The sequence below is a fragment of the Durio zibethinus genome, chromosome 14, assembly GCF_047325235.1.
Source record: "Durio zibethinus cultivar Kanyao isolate XHJ-2024 chromosome 14, ASM4732523v1, whole genome shotgun sequence".
Taxonomy (NCBI): domain Eukaryota; kingdom Viridiplantae; phylum Streptophyta; class Magnoliopsida; order Malvales; family Malvaceae; genus Durio; species Durio zibethinus.
Window position 1 is genome coordinate 19,608,981 of NC_143175.1, and position 26,842 is coordinate 19,635,822.

Below are 26,842 nucleotides of genomic sequence, written 5' to 3' on the forward strand. Positions count from 1 at the left end.
AAAGATTCAAACACGAAACAATTTGGAACCCAAAAAACTCAAATAATCCGAATCTAAGCTTTTGCCACTCTACCAAAATGTATGTTAAGAAGAGGTATTTTGCTTCGTTAAGCATCTGAATCAAATTGCAGACCTCGTCAAACACCCGACTCGACATTTTGCTTGTAGAAGACAAGGAATGCCAGACGAGCAATATTGCGGGTTTACCCAGCCCTAATCAACCAGTTCAATGAAACCAATACATAAAAATCTGGGATCGCAAACGAGTATTTACTGATAACAAGAACCAAACAAAATACAACAGTAGATTACAAGAATCAACAAAGTGAGCAACGTTTAGTCATGAGGCTGTTAGCATACATAGGGACTATAGTATATTCACCGGTTTGACTAACAGAACAATGAACAACAACTGCATCGTTGCCACAAAGGTCTTTTTTCTGTACAGAATTTACATGTCAAACAAACCTGAACATCTGACACAAGAATATACAACCCGATTAGGGCAACGATGCTGTTTGCTTTACAGGTGAAGTCCTAGCAACTAATCCAGCAGTCCCAGCAATTTGAACATAAACATGTCATGAGAAAGACTTGGTCTGATCTTCAAGCAGAGAAGCCAGCTTCCAATGCTCTTAATATTGCAGCAGTATCAAATCTAAAGTTTCTGAAGCTCTTACCCGGACCAGTGTCAGGCTGGTTAGCATCAGATGCAGGCTTAGTAGATTGGCTCTCCACAATCATTGAGTTACTTCCGGTAGAACTATTCTTTGCTTTCCACACACAGATCCCTTGACAAGAATAAAAAGGAACTTATCAGAAAACACAGACCATAAGATTTCCATGGGTAACCTATATTTTCATGGGATCAAAGGTGGTTTAAGTTATTGCCAGAACGCAAAATCACAGTAGTTGAGATATTAATGAGAGAGTGAAGCACTTGAAAGCAAACTAAACTACAATGTGCGAGACAATTCTATTTGTGTTTTTAATTCGTTTTCTCAACACCACAAATATTCTGATATTTTTTTATCAAATTAGTTGTCAAAATTCAAAACTTGCGCATTTTATGGCCAATTTTATATGATTCAGTTTTATGTTATAATGTCAATGTTCTTTCCAAATCCAACCAGAGGTCACGGAAAAATAGAAAAAAGGTGTTAACAAAAATATCTAATAACATGCTACTGATGCTATAGCTTCAGGCAGCGAAGATCATATTAAAAACTTCAGCTCTTCACCCATAATCCCTCTAGTAACAAAAGCACCATAAGAGATCTAAAGAATAGATTTGATTTTTTACTTTCTTCTTGTTATGACTTTATGAGGACACTATAGAAAACTGAATTTCTCCAAAGATAAATTCAACTGTTTCTTATTCAGTTTGGGTTTAGGACATGCATGAAGGCATCCAAGACCAGCTTTAGACTGTAAAATCTCTCTCTAGTGGTTTTCAAAACCTCTCCAGAGAGAGACCCGCATCAGTGGAGCGTTCCCAGTTTAGCCAGTTCAATTAGCGGTTTGACTGATGTTAGTAAAGTGTATACTAAATACATTGTATGTTGAATCTCACATTTACTAAAGATTTTGAAAAGAGAAGAACATTTTAAGGTTAGTTTTAATAAACCAGAACTGCTTCAACCTGGCTAAACTGAGCAGCTTGATCCATGCATTTTGTTTAACCAGTTTTCACATTTTCCGCTTAAGAAGTATGCTCCTGACCAAACAATTGACTAATTTCAGGTTCAAACAATTGAATTGACAGGCTTGGTCCAATTTTCACAACACACTTCCTCAACTAGCTTCTATTCCTTTTTTTAATCTTGCATTTATAGGGTTTACACAAACCTAATACTACAATAAATTATCTTCCAAAATGAGGGAGAGGGAAAACCTTTTAGGGGCAAATCTGGTCTTGGAGATATTGGGGGAGGATGCTTTGAAATCCATGATTTTAAAGATCTGCACAACGACGTCACGTAAATGCAATTTAGCCAACAACGTAAAGGTATTTGAAAAATTATTATAATGTCATAACAAAGTACTTACGCTAAAAAGGGGGCCACCATATAAAGCTTTAGGCCAGTGATCCCACGGGATATTACTTCATTAGTTGCTGGCTGAAGTTCATCAAGCCGGTGCCATGCAATTTCCTGCAGCCAGATAATAGCAGGCTAGCTGTCAATATTATTGTTTTCTAAGAGATACAGGGTCTTAGACATCGTCTCCTCTTTGAAAAGACAGATGAGCTAGATATGCAGGCCATAAAAGTCAAGAGAAAAAGTACAGATCAAGCACATACTTGAAAAAACTATTCTGCTGCACATCATTTTACTAGATAGTGGCTACTTTGTCTATACTTGGATCTAAGTTTCTGATTGACATCGTTGTATCCATGAGATCTATGTACAATCTACCATTGCTTAACATGCAAAAATGTAGATACTATCATACCATAACAAACTTAACTTTTGGCCTTTTAATTCTAAAAGCAAAAATTTTAAAGAAAAAGTTTTGGTTACAGCTTTTACAATTTTCTTCATAAAAGCAAAGTGCTTAGGGCCACAGACCACCATCTAATCATGGTAGAATCCAGCATGTTATAAGAGCACTTGCCCAACCATTACCATCGTAGAAAATAGCAACTACTTTTTTTTTTAGCAAAACCGAAAAGGTTTCAACTGGTAACTACTAAAAGAATATCTATCAAGCTTGTAACACTATTTTCTTAATATATTTTAAAGTAACCCTTGTTAAATAACTTTGATAATAATTTTGAATACTGAGGTTTTTTTTTTCTCAAAAAAAAGGAGAAAAAACATCAAGAATGCTATTACTATAATTGCTTTTACTCTATATCAAACATTATCACAAGTCATTATCGAACAATGCATTAAATAAATTAATAAAGCAATTCTGCCATGTGTTTCTAGGCAGCAACCATTCATATTTAAAGCATACATTGCAGTTCATAAAAATAAACAAAAAGAAAGCACCGAAACACACACACCAAAAACAAGAGCAGTATGCAATTTAGACAACTTTGGATGAAAGCAACAGTTTTGTGAAGAGCTTTTTTAATTTTCTTCATTTCCATTGGCAAAGAAAGACCCAGTAGTGAGAGGCAACGCAAATGTCTGAAGTTAATTGCAGACTGAATTTGCCAACAAGATGGTTTTATTCTATTGTTGACAGGTACTAAGGCCTCAAAATAGCCCAAAGTGAAGTTGATTGACAATTGAGCACACTAAACACAAGCTAATTAGATATATGCTCTGAAGTCGTGAAGAAAACTGCAACAACATAAAAAAGGTGCCTAAAATTGGATTCCTATCAGGCCATTAATGTTATGTACGCTTCCAAAATATTATGAACAAGTAAATTGCACTTATCATCCAAAAATACACATACACTGATCTCCTTTTTTGTAAGTGGGGCAAAGGCAGTATCATCCTTTACACCAGAAATTATATAGAGCCGCACCCTCTGCTGTCCAAATATTAATTCAATGTATTCATCTTTGTTTAAGAGTCCTGAAACATCAAAGCCTGTTTCTTCTAAGACCTGCATTTTCATAGAAAGTACATCACTAATCACAGATGAGGAAGGAAAGGGGCGAGAAAAGGGAGATAAAGAACTCAAAGAATAATCAGTAATCATTTGGATTCCCTTATCATCAGAAACTGGAAGCATCTTTTTAGGTACCATAAACTGTACTCCAAATTAGAAGGGAAACATGCAGTGAATAAATTATGGGTAATAATCTAAATATTCGATGGCTCCATGCCACTGACAAAGTTTAATGACAGGTTTAATAGAGAGAATGGCAACCCTACTCTAGCTTTTGCTTTTGAGGGGTAAATGAACAGATATGGAAAGCTAGTTAATAAACTAATGCAGATTCTACATTTCTTTCTCATCCATGTCACTCACAACTAGAAGGCAAGATCATTCTGAAGTAAGCTTTGACCCTGTACCCATCTGCATTAGCTAGTAGAGTCTAATTACTACCATCCGAAGAACACAAACAACACTGAATAGATTCATCTTGTGTGCAAAAGGTTGAACCACTTGTAAAAGGAAATACATTTCCAATCTTATTCTTTAGTTGAAGTGCAAAAAACTTCCATGAAAAATAAGCTTACTTCTCGAATGGCACATGCATGGTCTTCCTCATCTTTGTTCTTTTTCCCACGTGGGAAGCTCCAGCTCGTCCCTTTCCATCCCTTCACTAGGATGCACTATTAATTGCAGCAACAAACACAATGTAAAGACGCTTGTAGAATGGAAGCTTAGTGAATTCAGTTCAACATATATGATAATCCCGGAAAATGTTATACAACTTGAATTTAACATCCTGAATTAAAAGGAATCGCTTTCATTGAAGTTCCATAAACTGGAAAATAACATTTGAATGAAAAAAAAAAAGTACAGATGCACTAACACAAAATCTCTGATATGTATATCAAGAGATTAGAATTATGGGGAAAAAGAATGAAGAAGTGGGATTAAAAAAGTAAACGGGTGCAAAATTTCATTTCTTAAGCATGAATAAATGAATGTGTAAAGTGCATTAGCAGCGTTAAAGTCATGTATAAAAGTACCATGGAGCTAACTTGTCAAATTGAAAACAACAGAGGGACAAAACTGACATTCACTCAAAAATGAAAAAAATGAAAAGGAAAAAAGACTCTTCCTCATTTTTAACTAGCGCAAGAAAGAGACTCACCCGTTCATATGTTTCATCCAAAATAATTGCCCCTGTTACCGGAACACGAACCTTGTAATCAGTGAAATCCTTAAATATATCATCTAAATGCACAACATAAGGCCTTAAAACATCGCAGCTGTTGAACACTGGAACAAGTTAACGAAACAGAGGATATTGATGAAATTGAGAAACAAGAAAACAGACGATACTCATAGCATGGAATAACCAAAAGTACAGAAAGTGCCATAAAGATGTCTTCTAAAAGTAAATAAAAAATCAAGTTAAAAAGAATCTAAACTTATACTGCACTTAATAGTATAAAGTCTAATCTTCAATTTGGAGAGCAAAAAATGATAAAGTCAGAGGTCATCCTCTTCAGAGTCAAAGGTTAGCTCCAACTCCCTGTTGAAAAACAGAGTGTCTCCTTTTCCCAATGGTACAGGTTCTAAGAAATAGAAGCCCAAACTTTGCAATCATAAGACCAAAACCAGATATCTGTATCAACTTATATGCCTTTTTTCTTTTTTCCTAGAAGAAACAATTTGATTCTTACGATGAACAAACTTCATACTATTTATTTACAACAACAAAGTAAAAGTCAGCATCCAAGCAAATAACTGCAAGGTCTTAGATAAGAAAAAACATTTCAGAAAATCAAGCAGAGTGCAAATCAAATAACCATGACCAATAGAAATAATTGCCAGACAAAAATGGGACAAAATCCCCATCTTTGAACTTTAAGAATAGTGTGAATGAACCTTGGACTTCTTATCACTTAAATGTTTAATCATTAATCACATTAGAAAATGCCCATAAAAATGTAGTTACAAAACTGGCGTCAACTTGATGAGTGACTAGGGCCTAGATGTTTTCATAAACCAAGCTGTGAGATAGGATGATTCCAAACATTTTTTTTTTTAAATTTTGAATCAATACTTTAATGTAAAAAGCTATGATAATTGTAGATAAAAAGGGGTTTGAACAATTAAAAACGAAGAAAATTATCATCAAGCTGAAATCAAGAGTGAATATTTGACAAATCAGCCAACAGGCTATTGATAGAAATATATCACAATGATAAAGATGCATCAGATACAGGATACACAAAGAGGTGAACTCCTTCAGATTCAATGACTTCAGTGATGGATTTTTTTCCACTGTATTGTCCTCGTAGAACCAATGTGCATACTCCACAAGGAAGAGAATTCTCTCAAATGACTGCTGGTCCTCTTTTGGCACATTTAAAACAAACCGACTGCACAACAATTATTAGTAATAAGCTTTAGATAGGACCGGGGGGGGAAAAAATAACAGAAATAAGGCAATGACATGGAAAACAAACAGAGAGAGAGAGTGGTTTGGTCATCACATGGTAATGATTTTAAGGCCATAATAACTCATTTGAGTGAAAAACAAAAAAAATGGAATAGCATCATACAAAAGGACCATCTGCCAATAATTGGATCATATCAGTGAAACTAGAAATTAGTTTCCTAGCAACGCAACCAATTTCTTCATTGTATTCTGCTGGTTGATGAGAAAAGCCAATGTGAAAAACTGCCAATACAACTTGTTAAAGAATCATTAGGAGGAAAATTTCGAATGTGTGATAATTGGCTGGCTGATACCTAAAAACATGATTCTTGAGCTTAAACCTTACACTTGATTGATTAACCCAAAATCTAGCTACAATATCTACAACTAATATTACAAAGGGTAAAACTTCCTTAACACCATACTTATAATGCGATTAACAACTCCCCGGTCCCCACTAACGCTATGTTTGGATAAATATTAATAAAGGAAAGGAAAAAAAAGGAAAAGAAAAGAAAGTTTTTTAAAGGAAAGGAAAGGATATATGTAGCCCTTGTTTGGATAATTAAAATTAATAAAGGAAAAGAAAGGAAAGGAATTCCAACAACCATTGTTTGGATAAAGAGTGAAAAAGAAAGAAATGATTCATTATAATAATTTTTTCCAATTATAACCTTTCATTGCCTGTGATTTTAGAGCATTCCTAGACCATAATATATTTGCTATCTTGTCTGGCCTCACAATTGTTGCTATATCAAAGATTTTTAATCAAGTGCAACAAGAAGATGTTTTACAAATATGCATTGACGAATTTTGAGTTAGTCTGACATCTCATAAACCCAAAAAATATATCTATTTATATTCAATCATTCATCAAAATCAAATCACCAAAAAATTATAAAAAATTTTTATATTGGAAGATATATATGAAACTTACTTGAAAAAAGAGATGGCTTTGAAAAAATTTACAGAATGATTATCATCTGCTTAGGTTTTTTTATTAGGTTTTTAGTATTAATAAAAAGATGGATATAATAGTCTTTTTATAAAAAAAAATTTCAACTTTCTTTTCCCTAGCTTTTTCTCCAAATAGGAGTATTAAAAAAATTGGGTTTATAAGGGAAACCAAAGGTTATTTGGTTTCCAGCTCTTTTCCTTTCTTTAAATTAAATATTTATCCAAACAAGGGAAGGGGGGTTTTGTTTCCTTTACTTTACTTTCCTTTCCTTCCTCTCCCCTCAATCCAAACACACTGTAAATTTTAATTTACATAATTATACACACACCACACCATTAATCTCACTAACAATCTTCAATAAACATCAACATCAATCTAGAAACAATAAAAAGAATCATCGCAACTGCACAATAAGTGGCCTAGCAATAATAAATCATGATCTAAACATCATAGGGGTCTAACCACTATGCTTCTTCAATTGGTCAGTGCAAACAAATTACACAACATGTTCAACAGATATTACAAATGATCATGCTCCCATATCTCCACACTTTTCTCACAAGTTCAAAAGCAATGCAATTAAGAGTTCCCCATAGAAATGTGCAATATATAACTAAGTTGAATTTGTATGATAACCTCCATGTCGCGCCACTGATCACACTAAAAATCTTTAAAAAACACTCACATCATTTTCAATCAAGCAATATCGGAAATCATGAGCTAATAAGCCAAAGCTCCTTTTTTAACTAACTTGACAATCATACAACTGAATTCAGTTACTTATTCTATAAAAAAAAACCCTAAAACTAGTCAAAAATAAATAAAATAACCACAAAATAACTGGAATTCCAACATCAAATTCTCGGGAAACAAACAGAAAAGTGAAACCTGCAAAGATCGTCAAGAAGCTCTTGAGGAGGAAGACCGTTCTTCAATGGCGCACTCGAAGATCGATGAAGACCAGACATAGCTTTTTCTGGTAAAAAAAAAAAAAACTAAAACTAAAACCCTACCCCTAACTTTTTTTAGAGAAAGATCCAGAAGATTACAGAAGAAGCTTCTATTTTGTTACTAATTTTCTTTTCTTTTTCTATTTGAACGGAAAACTGAGATAGAAAGAGAGAACAAGAGAGGTCCCGCCTGCCGGGATCTCTCGAGGGATGTTGGTGACCCAAAAAAGAAACGTTTCTCCGCCTGCCTGGAAATGAGCTCATTTTATGTGGATTTTGGGATTTTATAGTACCCGGGATTTGACCTAAACGAACCGGGTTTGAAGTTGAACAGGATTTCATGGGCTGGCCCATGGATGGCTGATTAATATTCCCATTTTCTAACTCTTCCATTCTATGTGCTGCTACTAATGATTATTCCGTATTCATCTATCCAATTCACCTTTGACCATTAGCCAAGAACAAAAAATGCAAATCTTCTATTTCAAAATTTAATGATTTAGCATTAATTAAAAATAAAATAATAAAAATATAAAAATATTTCATAAATTAAAAAATAGATCTCACATTTAAATTCATTTTATATTTTTTAAAAAAATTTTCATGTTTCAAAATATATTTTTAAAAAAAGCCATTTATATCATTTTCAAATACTCATTACCACTTACAAACTTAAACATTCCATAAATCTTAAATCATAATCCTAAACCCTAAATCCAAATTTTTTTTAATTGAATTTAATTTTTCTCTTATCTTTTTATTTTATGTATTTTTTTATAATTAAAAAAAATTAAAGACTAGTATTTTTTAGTATTATGTGTTTTGAATACGCTGACGCTGAGATATTAAATTATACGGTCCTGCCATGAAATAAAGAAAAGCATGCACCCAGTCCGAATCTTCTGCTTTCGCTGGACTTAAGCTTCCGAACAAAGCTCTGCTTTTCTGCATCAAATCTCCGCTGTAAGTCTCCTTTCTCTCTTTTCTATCTCATAACCCTTTTTTTTTGCATCAAGTTTTTTTTAACCCACTTCAGATTACTTCTTTTTAATAAAGTTTCTGCCTTTTTTTTTTAGCTTTTAAATTGGCCATATATTCATGTAATTTTTATAGTTTCGTTGACTTGAGGTTGCTATATATACTATATATATATATTTTAAATTTAATTCAATTTATCAGTAAATATCCATTTCTTTTATGTTTGTTTATGGCTTTTGAAAATTGAAAGTAATGATCCATGGACTTGAATTCATGGAAAATTTCAAATTTTTGTTCAGGATGAATGAGAATATATTAATATCACCTTGTGTGATATTAGTTTTGGCACCATGTCAAGATTCCGTGTTAATTTTCATGAACTCGAGTCCATGAAATCATTAGTAATGAATAGTTAGTAGCCTGTGAATTGCGATGTTTATATGACCTTGGGTGATATTAGTTCTGTTTTCATGTCAAGATTCGTGATAATTTTCAAGGACTCGAGTCCTTGGAATCTTTACTCGTGAATTAGTTAGTAACCTGTTGATGTCCCAAGTTTAGGAAAAGGTATATTTTTTGCAACCAATCTTTTGGTCATATTTTGAGCAGATTTATTGGTTAAAAAATGCGAAAGCGGTCTCAAAGTTCATCAATTTCACCTAAAACATCAGCCAACGAATCAAGTGATACCTTGAAAACCAATGAGGAAGCCAAATTTAATAACAGTATTCAGATAAAAAGGGCAAGGAGGTCAGGATTTGTATGGCTGACATTGTTTGCGGTGATTATATACTCTTCTTGGACTGTTCACCACTACCAGTTTGAGAGTTTGCCTGTGCCCCTTACTGCTGACCAAGCTGGCAAAAGGGGTTTCTCAGAGGTGGTGGCAATGAAGCATGTTAAAGCTCTGACTGAATTGGGCCCTCATCCTGTTGGTTCTGATGCTCTCGATCTTGCTCTGCAGGTTGGGTCCATTAAATCATTTTATCAGATTTTTGGCTGATTATAATTGTGTTGTTGTCCTGAATCATGATTATATTCTATTCTCTTTTCATTGTTATTGGATTCTTTGACACGGTTAGGAAAAAAAGGGAAGAATCTTAATTTTGGTTTTGATTAGAATATTTCAGTCGTTTGAATAAGATGTAGCTCAGGTCCTTTTTCTATGAATACTGTGATGTTGACAAAAATTAACCGGTTGGCATTGTGGTGTTGATGGTATATCTTGCCTTAAAATGCTCGTTTTTAGAGGGGTGACTTGCAGTTTTATGATTGAAGATATCCCTTATTTTATGATTTAAGCTGCAAGGCTTGTTTTAAGTCTTCAGTCCGTCATGCATCTTCGTTGACCTATATGTTAGATTACATTGGCTATTCTAGTGATCCATTTCTTGTGCAATCATGTTTTAGAGATAACTGAATATGCTTTCAACACAGTATGTTTTGGCAGCATCAGAAAAAATTAAAAAAACAGCTCACTGGGAGGTTGATGTTGAAGTGGACTTTTTCCATGTTAATTCTGGTGCAAGTCGTCTGGTCAGCGGCATGTTTGTGGGGAGAACACTTGTCTATTCTGATCTGAATCACATCATATTAAGAATCTTGCCAAAATATGTACCTGAAGCAGGAGAAAGTGCTATTTTGATTTCTTCCCACATTGATACTGTTTTCTCAACGTATGATTTCTTCCTTCTCTGTTAATCTATTCCATGTTGGTTCAAATAAGTTTCTTTTCTGACGAAAATGTGCAATACTTTGTGTATGACACGTTGTAGATGTTGCTTTCATTTGAATTCAGCTAAGTCTAATGGTCTTAACAGTAATTTCTTCTTACATTCTTTCTTGCGGTATGTATGCTGCTGATGGACCAGTATAATGCCCAAGTGTCAAAGAATAAAATTGGCAGCATTGTAATATCCAGTGAATAATGCCATTTGTATTTCAGATAAGTCAAGAAAGAGAAGGGCAGCTAATTAATTGGTTTCCTGAAGAACAAAAAATACAAACTTTTTTTATTGGTCCAAAACAAATAGTTTTGAATCTGGTGTAAAAGGTTGTTGTTGGAAAAATGAACTGCAAGTCTGCAACACTTTAAGCTCATTTCTTGAAAATTTCAACAAGTAGCTGTGGCCTCAATATTTTCATGTGGGAACATAATCTGTTGGAAACTTTCTCATAACTTTTGGATATTGCATAACACTGCCACTTTTTTTGTGACATCATAATCTATCCTTCATTTTGTCTTGCTTAACAGCATTGGTTATTCTGATGATTTTGTTCTGTGTAAAACATCGTCGTGTTATTTCAGGGAAGGGGCTGGTGATTGCAGCTCATGTGTTGCCGTTATGTTAGAACTTGCTCGGGGAGTTTCTCAGTGGGCTCATGGATTTAAGAATGCTGTGATATTTTTATTTAATACTGGAGAGGAGGAGGGTCTAATTGGTGCTCATAGCTTTATAACACAGGTTGAACATGTTTTCAAGGCCTTCACTTAAAAACTTAAACTGTATTATGTATGATTTTCTTGAGGATTAGCCTCTAAGGTGCATGGTTTGGTTTGGTTTGGGTAGATGTAGTTGTTTTCTTTTTTCTTAGTCCTTGATGATGATACCTTCATGTGTTTTCTCCTACATAATGACTGGAAGATTTGCAAGAAAAATAGTGTGATTAAAATAAAGATAGAAGAATCTTATCTGTCTTGTCTTCTCTACATAAAACAGACATGAGGAATGTGTGTACCATGTTTAGTGCTTGGATTAACCCGAATGAACCATATGGCTGAGTTTCTTATTATAGTTTAATGGTCGATTGAACAAATTTTCTATAGTAAAATTGAACAGTTGCATACATTTCTAGTTAAGCATGTAAGTGAAAGCATATATATTTTCTTCATGGATTCATGATCTAGCAGTGCCACAAAGAAAGAATATAAGAAACTAAATTAGAGAAAGGAGTTCAGTCAGGAAGAAGATTGGTGAAGGCTTACATAGGTTTGAAAATCTTAAAAGGGATTGTAGAGGCATTCATTTAGAATGTTGCAGGTTTTGTTATTTACGATTGTTGAAGAGCATGTCTACTGCCATACACTAGATTGTTTTAGTTGACAACTCTAGCATAACTCCTTGTTCAAGTTTAGATAAATATTAGTATCTATTTGTTAATTTTTATAACCTGTTAGATGATTAAGCTTGGTAGGCAATTCACACTAAAACATTCAATCTCACCACATAACAATTAAGAGAAAGTATAGAAATATCGAGGGGGCAAGGTGAATTTGAGGATGAGGTTGAAATATAATTGTTAAGACAGTAATAAATAAGAATACCCTTTTCTGTTAATAAAAATTTGTAAGTTGAAGACAGTGATACCCTGAGAGTCCAGAAAAACCGGGGGAAGGAATTCAACATAATAAAATGACAATTATCTGTAGACTGATAAGCTTTTTCTTTTACTTGAGATGTTGAATTATGTTTACTTTTAGATCATGTTTCTAGTACTAGCAAGTGCTTGGAAACTTTTTCATCTTTGTATTCTTCTAAGTTGTGGTTTTGTCGGTTTTAGACACATGAATGAGTGATTATTCTTCTGCAGTATTTCTCCAATAGTGAATGTGTAGGGCTACTGTGCAGATCTAGTACTTAAAGTAACAAAAGAACAAAATCTTTTGAGTTAAAGGATTAACACTTTAATTTGCTATTGCAGCATCCTTGGAGTTCAACCATTCATATGGCTATTGATTTGGAGGCAATGGGTATTGGAGGAAAGTCCAGCATTTTCCAGGTATATAGTTTTAATCCCCCCATTGACTTGTTGCAAGGGATTAGTATGAACTTTATGAAATCCACTTAATGAGACAACGGTAATTCTGAAAAACTTTTCATTCACAAACTTAAGCTGATTTACCCAATTGTACTGTGTTTGGGGGTATACCTGCTTGTCAGATTTACCAAAGTTTCAATTGTGCAGCCTTCTTTCAACTATATGGTTGAAGGTTGCTGTATACTGTGTTAGCTGTTAACAGAGATTAGTATCCTTGGTGGATCATTCCAACTAGTTTTTCCCATTCTAACTTTAGACACCAGTGCTAATTCAGGAAGGAACGAACTAGGAACTCCTTCCTCTCACGCATGGATGGGCACCAACAGTGATTGTTGGACAGCTATACCACCCATGCTTATTTTTCTTTCTTTAAAGTGGATACTTTCTATTGTTTGAAGTGCTCCTATGTCACTGTTTTGACCTTGTGACATCAAGCATATGATTGAATCTACCACCTGTTTGTATGACATGTTGTAAGATCCTTGTGTATTAATTTGATTTCAGTGATGTTGTTCTTGTGATTTACCATGTGAAAATTTCAGTGTCCTTTCATTTATATATTCTGAACCTCAAAATAATCAAATCAAGATTACTTGGTATTTCCTTAGCTTACCTAGTTTGCTTATATTTTACCATATTTCCCGTCAACTTATATTCTGTTCTATACTTGATAGGCTGGACCTCATCCATTGGCTGTGGAGAGCTTTGCTTCAGTTGCAAAATACCCATCTGGTCTTATCATAGCTCAGGTGTGATTTTCTTCTGCTTCTCCCTATGGGTGTGTGTAAACATACATTCATATGTGCGTGCATAATTTGTATGCTTTCTATTTCATGTCATGCTTTGGTAGTTAATTTTTCCTAAGGTTTGAAGGAAACCTTAAAATCTGAGCAATAAAATGCTGTAGGATCTTTTCTCTTCTGGAGTCATAAAATCTGCAACAGATTTCCAAGTGTACAGAGAGGTTGCTGGTCTTTCAGGGCTTGACTTTGCATACACAGACAATGGTGCAGTATATCACACTAAGGTCTTTCTTTCTATTTCTTTGCCTCTTTCTCACCATTCACTTGGAAAGTTTCATTTTGGCATTAAATTATGGTTGATTTGGAATCTTTTATTCCTCTGATCAAAGGTATAGGATTTACTAGGTCTTTCACTTTTGCCTAGATAAGAGAAGCTCCTTTATTTAGATGCTATTTATGATCCATATATATGTCTGAAATTTGATAGCCTGGCTGATATGCAAGGATAGAATACCAATGTTTTTGTGGAAATTGAATGTATATTGAAAAACTGCTTATTAACAATTATACAAGAATCTTAGGTTTATATACAACTAACTAGGGGTTAAACTAGGAAACTAAATCTTCCTTAATTCTAGGGATACAAATACTTAATTCTAGAGATACAAATATAAATATACAGATTACAAGATTACAACCAGCTGTAAATAAGTGTTTTCCCACACTCCCCCTCAAGCTGGTGAATAGGTGTTTTTCATTCCCAGCTTGAAAATAATTTCTTGAAATGTTGCACTGCTGAGACCTTTAGTCAACATATCTGCAAGTTGACCCTTGGTTGATACATAAGGTGTACAAATCAACCCACTGTCTAGTTTTTCCTTTATGAAATGCCGGTCTACTTCAATGTGTTTTGTTCTGTCATGTTGCACAGGATTGTGTGCAATGCTTATTGCAGACTTGTTATCACAGTAGAGTCTCATTGGTCCATCCCACTTGATCTTCAAGTCTTCTAGGATAATCTTTAACCATAGTAGTTCACAAATTCCTTGAGCCATTGCTCTGAACTCTGCTTCAGCACTTGATCTTGCCACCACATTCTGTTTTTTACTCCTCCAAGTCACAAGATTACCACCTAAGAAAGTGCAGTAGCCTGAGGTAGATCTTCTATCAGTTACTGAACCTGCATAATCAGCATCTGTATATGCTTCTAGAACTAACCCCGAATCTCTTTTGAATAAGATACCTCTCCCAGGATTGGCCTTCAAATAGTGCAATATACGGTAGACAGCCTGTAGGTGCACTTCTTTAGGACTATGCATAAATTGACTTACCACACTCACAGCATATGCTATATCAGGTCTAGTATGTGAGAGATAAATGAGTCTTCCAACTAATCTTTGGTACATCTCTCTATTTACAGCAGCATCTTCATTAGCTTCTCCAATTTTATGATTAGGATCTATAGGAGTATTTGCAGGTTTACATGCAAGCTTCCCAGTTTCCTTCAGAAGATCCATCACATATTTCTGTTGTGAGATAAAAATACCATGCCGTGAGTGAGCTACTTCAATTCCTAGGAAATACTTCAATCTCCCTAGCTCTTTTATCTCAAATTCTCTAGCCAAACACTGTTTTAGAGATTCTCTCTCTTTTTCATCATCTCCAGTTACAATTATATCATCAACATACACTAATAGAACTGTGGCTCTCCCTGAATCAGAGTGCTTGATAAACAATGTGTGATCTCCTTGACTCTGTTTATATCCCATTGCTAGCATCACTTTGGCAAATCTCCCGAACCAAGCTCTAGGAGACTGTTTAAGGCCATATAAAGCCTTTTTTAACCTGCATACTTTGTTTGCTGCTAGATGACCTTCAAATCCCGGTGGAACCTTCATATATATTTCTTCTTCCAAATCACCATGTAAAAAAGCATTCTTTACATCAAATTGTTGAAGATGCCAATTGTAATTTGCAGCTAATGATAACAAAATCCTAACTGTATTCATCTTGGCAACTGGGGCAAAGGTTTCCCGGTAATCCACTCCATAGGTCTGAGTGTAGCCCTTAGCCACTAACCTGGCTTTATACCTTTCAACAGTACCATCTGCCTTGTATTTTACAGTGAAAACCCATTTACACCCCACTGAATTTTTTCCTTTAGGCAACTCTACCAGTTCCCATGTCTGATTTTTCTCTAAGGCCTCCATTTCTATTTTCATGGCTTGCCTCCATTTCTCACTGGATAATGCCTCGGATAATGTAGTTGGAACAGAAATAGTGTTTAGGCTCACAAGAAAATTTTTGTGGGATGGTGAGAATTTTTCAAATGACACAAAATTAGATATTGGGTATAGTGGATGCTTGGTACATTCTCTGGTTCCTTTCCTAATGGCAATAGGCAAATCATAATCACTAGCTATAGTTTTAGGAGATTCATGTTCATTTTAAGAAACAGAGTCAAAAACTGTAGTTACCTCATTTCCAGAGTTAGGATCAGGTTCTTGGACTGGCACTGGTTCAGGATCTGAAACTTTTCTTCTTGAGTACACCTGTAATTCCTTCATAGAATCAAGAACAATATTATCCTTTGTCACATCTTTCGTATTTGGAATGGGTTCAGACTCAAATTCAATGTTTGACTTGGGCTCAGCAGAAACAGGTTTCGACTCATAAGAATTAATGGGTGTAAATGTTGAAGAAGGGGGCAAATCAAGCAAAAAGAAGTCTTTATCCTTATCTTCCATGAATGAAGTCTCCCCCTGAAGATAAGGTTGAGTAAAAAATGGTTTATTTTCTTCAAAAGTGACATCTGCAGACACATAAAATTTTTTACTAGGAGGGTGATAGCACTTATATCCTTTTTGAGTTGAAGAATACCCCACAAAAATACACTTAATCGCTCTTGGATCCAACTTTCCCCTGTTATGACTGTGAACATGAACAAATGATGTACAACCAAATATCCTAGGTGTGAGATTGTTTGTGGTATTGAGGTTGGGATAAAATTGTGAGAGTAGTTCCATAGGAGTTTTAAATCCCAAAACTCTTGAAGGTAACCTATTTATAATGTGTGTGGCAGTGAGAACAGCTTCCCCCCAATAAGATTTAGGTACATTTGCTTGAAAAAGAAAGGCTCTGGTTGTGGCTAATAAATGACTGTTTTTTCTCTCTGCCACTCCATTCTGCTGTGGAGTATTAACACAAGATGACTCATGGATAATCCCCTCTTTTTGAAAATAAGTGGATAGACTCTGGTTGAAGTAGTCTTTTGCATTATCAGACCTAAATCTCTTGATTTTTACTCCAAATTGATTTTGGATCATGTTTTGGAAGCTTAAAAACACACTATTCACATCTGATTTGGATTTAAGTAAAAAAACCCAAGAGACCCTAGTACAATCATCTATGAATGAAACAAACCATCTCGCACCAGAAATATTAAGAATTGTAGAGGGACCCCAAATGTCACTATGAATCAAGTAAAAAGGAGTAGAACTTCTTTTGTTACTGATTGGAAAAGACACACGTCTATGTTTTGCAAATTCGCAAATATCACAATGAAAATCTTCAACATTTAATTCTTTGAACAAAGAAGGAAACATGTTTCTCAAGGTTCCAAAAGAAGGATGTCCAAGACGAAAATGATAAAGCCAGATTTTGTCTTTATTGGAAGATTTTTCAAAAAAAAATGACAAAGGTAAACTATTTTTGATACTACTTGTGTTATTTGATGTCTCAAGATAGTATAGTCCATCCTTCTCCTTAGCAAGTCCAATCATCTTCCCCGAACTCTGGTCCTGAAATTCACAATAAGAGGGATAAAAAGTTACTTTGCAATTCATATCTCTGGTAAGTTTTTGTATAGATATCAGATTAGTAGACAATCCAGGAACATGAAGAACATTTTTGAGAACAAACGAGGGATTAACTTGAACATTTCCTAATCCTGCCACTGTGGTAAGTGAACCATCAGCAACAACAATTTTCTTATTACTAGGACACAGGTTATATGTACTAAACTTTTGTGGGGAATGTGTCATGTGGTCTGTGGCTCCTGAGTCAATGACCCAAGAACTCGTAATAGGCTTAGCCGAGACATTTAATCCATGAGAACCAGAAGCTTTACCTGAACTAGAAACTTTACCCAAAGAACATACCATAGTAGGCTTTTCAAGGATTTTCAATAAGTTTCTCAGCTTTTCAATCTCTTCCCTGTTAAACTCTCTTTGTTTCTGAGACATCTGTAGTACTCCAGTGATTTTTTCAGTTAACATTTCCTCAAATTGGGTGATAGTGATATCTTTCTTTGAAAGGGTTCGGCAATGAAGGCCTAAACAGGATTCGGCAATGAAGGCCTAAAAAAGTCGGCAATGAAGGCTGAAAATTTTTCTTCCCAAGAAGAGCCTAAAGCTTTGATACCATGTGGAAATTGAATGTATATTGAAAAACTGCTTATTAACAATTATACAAGAATCTTAGGTTTATATACAACTAACTAGGGGTTAAACTAGGAAACTAAATCTTCCTTAATTCTAGGGATACAAATACTTAATTCTAGAGATACAAATATAAATATACAGATTACAAGATTACAACCAGCTGTAAATAAGTGTTTTCCCACAGTTTTCAGTTCTTGTCAGAGACTGTGTAGACGAGTGGGAGGCTGGCTAGAGAACCATTGAGTGGTTGTAAACTTAGGGAGCAGGAGCTAAATTGATTGAACCACAGGATGGACTGAATAATTTTATAATGTAAGAGTTGGTAATTATAATGTTCTCTGAGTATGTAGTGTGCAGATGAAGCTCATAATATTATCATCTGAATTTTACAGGTATGATGTGTTTGTGGAAATAAGTAGAGTGCATTATGATGGTGCAGACTGTAAAATGATGGAAAAGGAGAGAGAGTTATTAATTTGTGGACAAAGGTGTCAGTGACCAATTGGAAGTTCCTGAATAGTGTATAAGTGAGATTTAAAGCTTTTAAGGATGGGCTTTTATCAATGGGAAGCCGTTATGATCAGCCAGTCGAAAGACACAATATGCTTGGTTGAACTAATAGAAAGATGATATCCTTGTGATAATTACAAGACAAAGGAGTAACCAATGAAAGGTGCCATATGGAAAAAATGGCATCTTCGAAGCTCAAGGCTCTCCTTAATGGATCCCTCTCTAATTAAGTTTACCAAATTCAATAATGATGATTATTATTTGGGTCATGCCACCAATCCAAGAATTATTGGCATTGAAGTTGGATAAGGCACCATTTAATGATGATTTTTGCAATTTCAGATATATAATCAAGTTTGAAAATTAATCAAGACAAACTAGGGACTAAATTGATCATATGTCTAGCTTTTTGTTTGAAAATAGTACTGAAATATTTAAAATTCAAATAATTTTACTCAATAACATTCATGGTTTTAGTAATTTACAAAAAGTGTGAAAGCAGGTTTTTTTTTTTTTTTCCGGTTTAATGGTTTACATGATGTGATGCACATAAAAGTGACCGGTTACCCTCTAACTAGAATACTTGATATTTAGTATCATAAGCTGCACTTTCATTAGCAAATCTAATTAACATCCTTATATTTATAAAGAATTAAAAAGACGAAAATGCTAATTTTCACCTGGTACAGAAAGCATTTTAAATATTTAAGTTATTAGTTTCTCAGACGTATCAACTAGTTCAATTAACCTAGTGCTTAGTCTTGACATACTATTATTTTTTCACTTTTGGAGTTCCATTGAATCTCAATATTACCTTCCTGCATTCTTGGTCTTGGAAGCAATTCATAGTCTATGAGACAATTAATGAAATCCTAGTATAACTAAATTAATTAATTAAAGTAAAAGAGGGAAATTAATCATTTTTAATCCTTTTTTCAGTGCTAATTAAGAAACAAAAAAGAAAGGGAGACAAAATAGATTGACAACTCTAATTCTTTTCTTATTTCAGAATATTTAAATTTGAATATTTTCTGCAGAATGACAAATTGGAGCTATTAAAATCAGGATCTCTTCAGCATCTTGGAGAAAATATGCTTGCTTTCCTGCTTCAGATTGCACCATCCTCTCATCTTTCAAAAGGCAAAGCAACGGATGATGACAGACAATCTAACCAGGAAACTGCTGTATTTTTTGATATTTTGGTACCTTCATAATCTTTGGCACATAGTTCTTGTTTTTGAAATCCGCTTTCCCTCTTTCCTTTTTGTCCTTCACAATTTTATTTCCTAGCTAGCCATGTTATAATGTTTCATGGAGCATTTTGGCTACCATGAAAATTTTGCAGGATGTTATTGCTAAAACTTTGTTGATCTCAGGGGCAATATATGGTTGTTTACCGTCAACGGTTTGCAAACATGCTTCATAATTCGGTGATAATGCAATCTCTTCTGATATGGACTACATCTTTGCTTATGGGTGGTTATACAGCTGTATTTTCATTGGTCTTGTCATGTTTAAGTATTATCCTCATGTGGATATTTTCAATAAGTTTCTCAGCTCTTGTTGCGTTGATCCTACCCCTGATATCTTCATCACCTGTGCCATATGTTTCAACCCCATGGATGGTGGTTGGGTTATTTGCTGCACCTGCTTTTCTTGGGGCTTTAACTGGTCAGCATTTGGGCTATCTTGTTTTGCAAAGATATTTATCAAATGTTTATGCCAAGAGAAAACGGCTGTCACCTGTTATCCAAGCTGATCTGATCAAGTTAGAGACTGAAAGATGGCTCTATAAAGCTGGTTCTCTTCAGTGGCTTGTTCTTTTAATTATAGGAACTTACTATAAAATCGGATCATCATACGTTGCTCTTGTTTGGCTAGTTCCACCGGCATTTGCATGTAAGCTGACATTTACTAGTTTGCCTTTTGCACAAGAATAACTCCATTACTTTCCGTAACTTGGATGAATCTGAAGTCTGTTGATGTTAAGAAGAACAATGTCCATTGTTCTGAATTGTGCCACTGTGGAGTGTGGATGCATGCCTGGCATAATTAATGTTAATAACACATGTGAAATTACTTATCTTTTTTTTTTCTGATCAATATTTGGAATACATTATCTTGATGGTATTTGCTTTAGACTAATTTTCTTTACTATATTCCTTAGATGGCTTGTTGGAAGCAACTTTAACCCCAGTTCGGTTACCAAAACCTCTCAAACTTGCAACTCTGTTGATGGGCTTGGCCATTCCGATTTTAGTTTCAGCTGGCATATTCATTAGATTTGCTAACACAATCATTGGACTTAGTGTACGATTTGACAGGTAAAATTTATAAGATGATTCTTACTTTGAATGTTTGCCCCTTGGTTGAGATTCTATCCTAACCCTTTCTCATGTCATTGACTGTCAGCATGAGTAAGTTTCTGTAGCTGATAAGAGAGTAGTTGTCTGCCTTTTTGCTTTATCAACAAATAATAGAAAATAAATCATCTTAAACTTTGTGGTTGCTGCCAAACCTTCAATGCGTATATTCAGAGGATATGCCTCAGGTCTCAAGTGATATTCAGTTTTACAGATCATCCAACCTTGAGTTCTGTGCATATAGATTCATGTGATATTAGTTGGACGGCATGAATGTGTACCAAAATTAGTTTGTTACTTTTGTTTCATTATGGTGATTAACATATTTGAATTGAGCTTATGAGGAAGTTTATCTTGAGAAATTTCTTTCAGTAATATTTTTCTTGACACCTTAGTTAGGATCTTGCTAAAGTATAGAGCTATTTTTCCCTGAAAAGCACGAATGTATAGAGTTTGTACTACTGTATCACTGGCTTTAACTCCTCTCTTTTTGTTATAACAAGGGTGATAAATACAAATAAATTAAGCTTTGCCACACTGTATGTGATTAAATACATTGATCCTTTTTACGCCATTCTACTCTATTTAGGATCACATAGGATCAGTAAACTCAAGGTCCTTCTGATTGTTTCGACTCTTGTTGTCAATCTTCCATTCCCCTATTTGACATGGTTGCATTTTCTTCCAAGCATTTGTAGGGCTTTATTTTACTTTTCCAAATCACATTAAATGGTCTCCCTCTTTTTTTTTTTTCTATTGACGCAATGCTTGCCTTCTCTCAGGGAACTTCATTTGTACTTTTTATCTTCTTTCTCTGTGTGTGTGTGTGCGTGTTTTGGGGTTTTTTTTTTTTTTTTGTGTTGGGGGGGGGGGGTGTTGGGGGTTGTTGAGGGAGGGAATTATCCATTATAGCTTCATCATCTTAGCTATACTCATTTCTACACATGATGGTACTTGGCTACTCGATAGACAAATGTGTAAAGCATTGGTAGTAAAACTATAAAATTTCCCTTAGCCTAACTGGTATTTTGTCAGCACACAGGATACTGGATGCACTCTTTGATTTTATCCAAGTTTTTCATAGTAAATATATCAACAAAAAGATGTGAAAGTATACTATCTTTAACATAATTATTAAAATTTTTGGGGATTTGGGGTCTGGGATCTTTTACCTTACTGTTATGCAACCTTATCATCAGAATTCATAAAGACCCAAAATCCTGAATTCCTGATAATTTAGAGTTGTGTAGTGGAGACATGTTCTGATATTCTGATTTCTGGATTTTTGTCTATCTTTCTTGTGCTTAGACAGTATGCCAGTTGACATCCTTTGTGCTATATACCGGATTGGCATAGCATGGTCTGTTTAAGTGGAAAAACTTTTGATATTGTTGCTCTAAAGAAAACCTTTCTTAGTTTAGTTTTGGAATTTAGATTTTATACTTGCTTTAGTGATTTTATAAAAGCACTGCTGACCATGCTTTATATGCTTGTGTAGAAATCCAGGCGATAGTCCTGAGTGGCTGCCGAGTGTGGCACTTTCCATTTTTATTGCAGTTGTTATATGCCTGACTCTAGTGTATCTCCTTTCGTATATTCATCTTTCAGGTATTTATTTATCCTAGATGCAGGTGTTTATTTATTACAAATGCTTTCTATGTTGCCCTTGGCATTGACATTTTTGTTAGTGATGATGAGCTGTCATCATTAGGTTTGATTGGTCAATGAATATCAAGACAAAAAAATACATATATATTTAGCCATTAGGACAGTCAATACACCTAAATATAAGGTCAGAGTATTTGCCTTTTAGGCATAAAAGGGGGTGACCTTGAAGTTTGAACAGATGTGAATTTGATCCAGGAAATGTTATTTAGAGTCAATTGTATGCAGTAGCATGAGCCAGATATGCTCACATACCCTTCTGCTTCTGGAACATGCTGAACAGTTTCAATTTCATTGACTGTTGCATTATAAGATGATAATATAATCAATTGCTTAAACTATCCTTATAGATCCCCTAATTTATAAACAATTGATAAATAATTAAGTTTTTTGATCATCAGCTAAAAGCATGATGATCCTGCAAAACTAAGAACTTAAGGCTGAGCAAAATAATCTAATTATACCACTGTTGTATTATTATTATTTAACTGTGGGCATCATAACAAATGCACCAGTGAGTAATGAGTTGATGGTGCAGAATGTGTATGGTTAATTGATCTTTGGCCTGCTTTGAAATTTGCCAGATGTTCCTGCCATATGTAGGATGTCCCCCAGGTGTAGGACAGACCTCAGGAAGTCTGCCTACTTTGGTGTTGGTGAGCTGGGGATAGAATTTAGGGATTTTGGGGTTTATGGCTTTGGTAGGAACTCAGGTTAAGGTATAGGAATCATTTGGGTTCTGATTCAACTGTCATTAAGGGGAAAAGGATGCTGGAAATTCTGAGCAGCAGCAAAACTAGAGGAAAATAAAAACACAGTTTATCTATATGAGTAGTACTCCAAGACACCGTGGTAGTGTATAGAAAGAAAAAGAAGAGTTGAACTTAATAACTCAGATTTTTATTAAAAGATCCAACTCCAGCAACTCTGGTAGTACAAAAGAGATGTAAATAGGCAAATACTAACTCATCATTCCTGGCTAGGACTCCTAACTGATGAGACTTAAGAACAAGGCTAATGTTATAAATTAAAGACTATATGGAAGCCAAATAAGTTGGCTAAATACAAGACCAATGAACCAGAATTAAGGCCGATTCTCGAAAAACAAAAGATTACTGAAATACCTCGGCCCTCTGGACATAGAAACTTGATTGAACTGATAAATTAGTATCATATTTACCTACTAACTACCAACATGTTCGACTGGACCAAAAGAATAGCCTTTTTTATAGGAAAAAAAGCAATTTTGTCCATGATGAAACCATAATCTTAGTGTTTTGCTTACAAAGTGAATGAATTTGTCTAAGCGAGCTATTGACATTCTATCACCCATGTAGTTAAGATTTAAGGGCTTCTTGGGTGTCATTTATTTCTTTGAAAATATTTTGCAAGATTAACCAACTCTTCTATTCCCAGAGTCAATTACTTTCCTCCTTACTTTCCTATTAACCATCTCTTCGAAAATATTTTCCTATGTTGTCATTGATGTGCTCCAATTATTTATCAAACAATTATTTTTTGAAATGCTTGTTTATTCTCTTCATGTTGTGTGACCACTTTGTAGGTGCAAAAACATCTATTGTCCTTTCAACTTGTATTTTGTTTGTTCTGTCACTTGCTGCGGTATTTTCTGGTATAATTCCTCCATTCACTGAGGACACTGCCAGAGCTGTGAATGTAAGTTTCATGCCTATAGTTTAACTATTGCATTCTTAAACAACTATATCAAGGTGTTACCTTTCATCATATTAATGATAGTTGTCATTGTTGGCGTTATAACTTGAAAAAATGTTCTGTTTGTGGTTCAGTATCTTGATTCTTGAATCCAAGAATTTTAATGAATGAAATGTTTAATTTATTTAATTTGTTATGAAAGATTCTTGCAGCTGCTTGGAGCCCCCTTTTTAATGTTTGCAGCTTAGCTTTAAAGAGCAAGAACGGATTTTAGTTTATTAGAGAACCACCAATCCTCTAAGTTTAAGCTAATAGGAAAGGGCTAAAATATATAGTTTTTAATTCTAACAGCTATGGTTGTCTTCTATCTTGTTTTCCATAAAGAGAAGGATTAGAAATGAAACTAAATTAATAATCTTATATGAGGTTCTTCCTCTTGATATTTATACTTGGCTGTGACTTGTAATGATTACCTGAAGTTAGAAATAATTTTCACCAGAGTTTGAAGTAGTATCCTTGCTTTTTAATTAGGAGGGAACATGTATTATTGTGTCATTTTCACATAAGCTAAGCCTGAAAAAGTGGAGGTACTTTTCTTTGTAATTTAACTTTTTCATTAACATAGTTTATCCACCTGATATTCTGATACCATTTAAACAACTATTTTCAGAATACTGTGCTTCAGTACTTAATGTCTACATGGAACTTTCATTTCTTTCTTTACTGGTAAATTTCCAGGTTACTTTTTTAGTTTGAATTAGTTTAACAGATTCCTTTGGGCTGCTCTCAATTATGTTTTACATTCATGTTTAAATTCAATTGTCTTTGTTTTTTAATAATAGAATCAGTTCTGTTATTGAATGTATTGTTAGGTTTGTTGAATGGTGTTAGCAACTTAGCATAGTTCTAGCATCTAATTAAATATGTTTTTATATCTTCTTGAGATAACAAAAATTTTTATGGTTCCCAGGTGGTGCATGTTGTGGATACAACAGGAAGACTTGGTGAAAAGCCTAACTCATTTGTATCTCTATCTTCCATAACTCCTGGAAAGTTGACCAAGGAAATTGACCAAATTAAAGAGGGCTTTGTCTGTGGCAGACACAAGGTCATTGATTTTGTTACTTTTTCAGTCAAATATGGCTGTTTGACCTTTGATGAAACCGAAGGGGGATGGAATGAGTCTGATATTCCTGCACTAGATGTTGTTAATGACACAAATGGTGATAAGAGAATCACACAAGTGGTAATTGATACAAAGAGGTCCAAACGCTGGTTTCTTGCAATCAATACCGAGGAAATAGAAGATTTCATGTTTAAAGGTATAATGAAGTTTGCTCATGTGTGTCATTTTTCTTATATTCTCATTGGCATACTTGCATTTGTTCCTTTCTTTTTCCCTATTTAGAGCGAACAAACCATGAAGAGGAAAAAGGCGGATATGTAAAATGAGAGGAGGGTAGAGGTGTCAATTGGGTTGTCGGGTTGGGTTTGGTTTGGTTTACTTTGGATCGGATCATTTTGGTTTGGGTGTCTTCTAGTTTTTCTTTGTGATATCACTGTTATTATCTTTCTCCATAGACTTTTGGAGAGAGGTGTAGGATTCCAGATAAAGACTATGCTATAACTCAATACTGAAAATTAGTTCTACTGCACCAATTAGTATGATGTTATTGCTTGTCCGACTTTATCCTTGATTCTCTCGTCTATCTGTCTGTCTGTCTGTCTGTCTGTCTGTCTGTCTGTTGTCTATCAATCTTAGTTTTAACCTTGAATGCAGTGGATTCAAAGGAGGTAGTCCCAGCGGATGGTAAGAGCAGTGTAGATGGATGGCATATTATTCAAGTTTCAGGAGGGAAGAATGCACCAACAAAGTTTGATCTGACACTCTTCTGGGCAAAAAATTCCACGCGTCGATCACACAAGATGCAGGGACAGGAAGAGTTGCAGCGTCCACTCTTGAAGCTCAGAACCGATCTTGACAAATTAACACCAAAAGCTGAGAGAGTCCTTAAGAAGTTTCCACCGTGGTGTTCATTGTTTGGGAAGTCCACATCCCCACACACTTTATCTTTTCTGAGTAGTCTTCCTGTTAAGTTTTAGATACCTGCAAGGAAATACTATAAAGATTTTGGACCACTTGACTTGTTATAAGAATATTGGTTTTCTTGTATAAGTGCATAGGATGAGTTAGTGGAGACACAGTGCATTCTCGTTTTTTTTTCGCGCTCTTCTGTAAGTGAAGAACCTTGTCCAGCATCAGAAATTACTTGTACCTATCTCCACTTATCAATTGTAGGTAAAGAACTTTACAAATTTTTGTAATAAAAATTTGTTACTATCTATTACTGCTGCTTTGACACAAGGATTGCTTTTCTGATTGCGTTCATCAGGTGTAGGAAATGGTGAAGAAAGCCATGGAGATTAGAGAAATTTTAGAGGTACTGAACGAACAGAATTAAGCTCGGGTTTCAGTTCTTATTACATTCTTTTATTTATGAATGGTCCGTTATTTAGCTTTGGCATACTCCAAGATGTGTATAAGATCAGTTTCCTAAGTCTTTTCAACATGAGTGAAGAACTTCAATCCGACCTGGTTAGAAGCATTATCAACTTTTCACGGGATAAGAGTTTAACAACTAAAAACGATGCATTGAAAAAATATTCTAATGTAAAACAAAAAGGAGAAAAAAAAGAAAACATCTATAGTTCATT

The 26,842-nt window shown here is 34.6% G+C and overlaps 2 protein-coding genes across 9 annotated transcripts; one reads left to right on the top strand and one right to left on the bottom strand.

The window, feature by feature from the left end:
• Positions 1-251: 251 nt before the first annotated feature.
• LOC111294213 (mRNA-decapping enzyme subunit 2-like) lies at positions 252-8,189 on the bottom strand. 5 transcript variants are annotated; one of them, XM_089743695.1, is made up of 8 exons: positions 7,872-8,189; positions 5,815-5,966; positions 4,730-4,857; positions 4,146-4,241; positions 3,412-3,564; positions 2,050-2,153; positions 1,895-1,962; positions 252-791 (listed from the first exon to the last, which is right to left on the bottom strand). In XM_089743695.1, exons 1-8 carry the CDS (start codon positions 7,949-7,951, stop codon positions 607-609), a joined length of 966 nt encoding a protein of 321 aa, XP_089599821.1. In that variant the 5' UTR covers positions 7,952-8,189; the 3' UTR covers positions 252-606. The 5 variants fall into 5 exon arrangements, with proteins under 5 accessions (XP_089599821.1, XP_089599822.1, XP_089599826.1 ...); XM_089743696.1 differs by having other exon boundaries at positions 4,730-4,847; positions 5,808-5,966; XM_089743700.1 differs by lacking the exon at positions 5,815-5,966 and having other exon boundaries at positions 4,730-4,847.
• A 577-nt stretch (positions 8,190-8,766) lies between these two features.
• Positions 8,767-26,492, top strand: LOC111293600 (Zn-dependent exopeptidases superfamily protein). 4 transcript variants are annotated; one of them, XM_022886376.2, is made up of 14 exons: positions 8,767-8,896; positions 9,521-9,875; positions 10,349-10,587; positions 11,220-11,376; positions 12,614-12,691; positions 13,405-13,479; positions 13,638-13,757; positions 19,463-19,627; positions 19,802-20,324; positions 20,593-20,749; positions 22,287-22,396; positions 24,018-24,130; positions 25,098-25,449; positions 25,908-26,492. In XM_022886376.2, exons 2-14 carry the CDS (start codon positions 9,537-9,539, stop codon positions 26,228-26,230), a joined length of 2,751 nt encoding a protein of 916 aa, XP_022742111.2. In that variant the 5' UTR covers positions 8,767-8,896; positions 9,521-9,536; the 3' UTR covers positions 26,231-26,492. The 4 variants fall into 4 exon arrangements, with proteins under 4 accessions (XP_022742111.2, XP_022742113.2, XP_089599820.1 ...); XM_022886378.2 differs by lacking the exon at positions 25,908-26,492 and adding an exon at positions 24,798-24,853 and having other exon boundaries at positions 25,098-25,308; XM_089743694.1 differs by lacking the exon at positions 13,638-13,757.
• Positions 26,493-26,842: the final 350 nt, after the last annotated feature.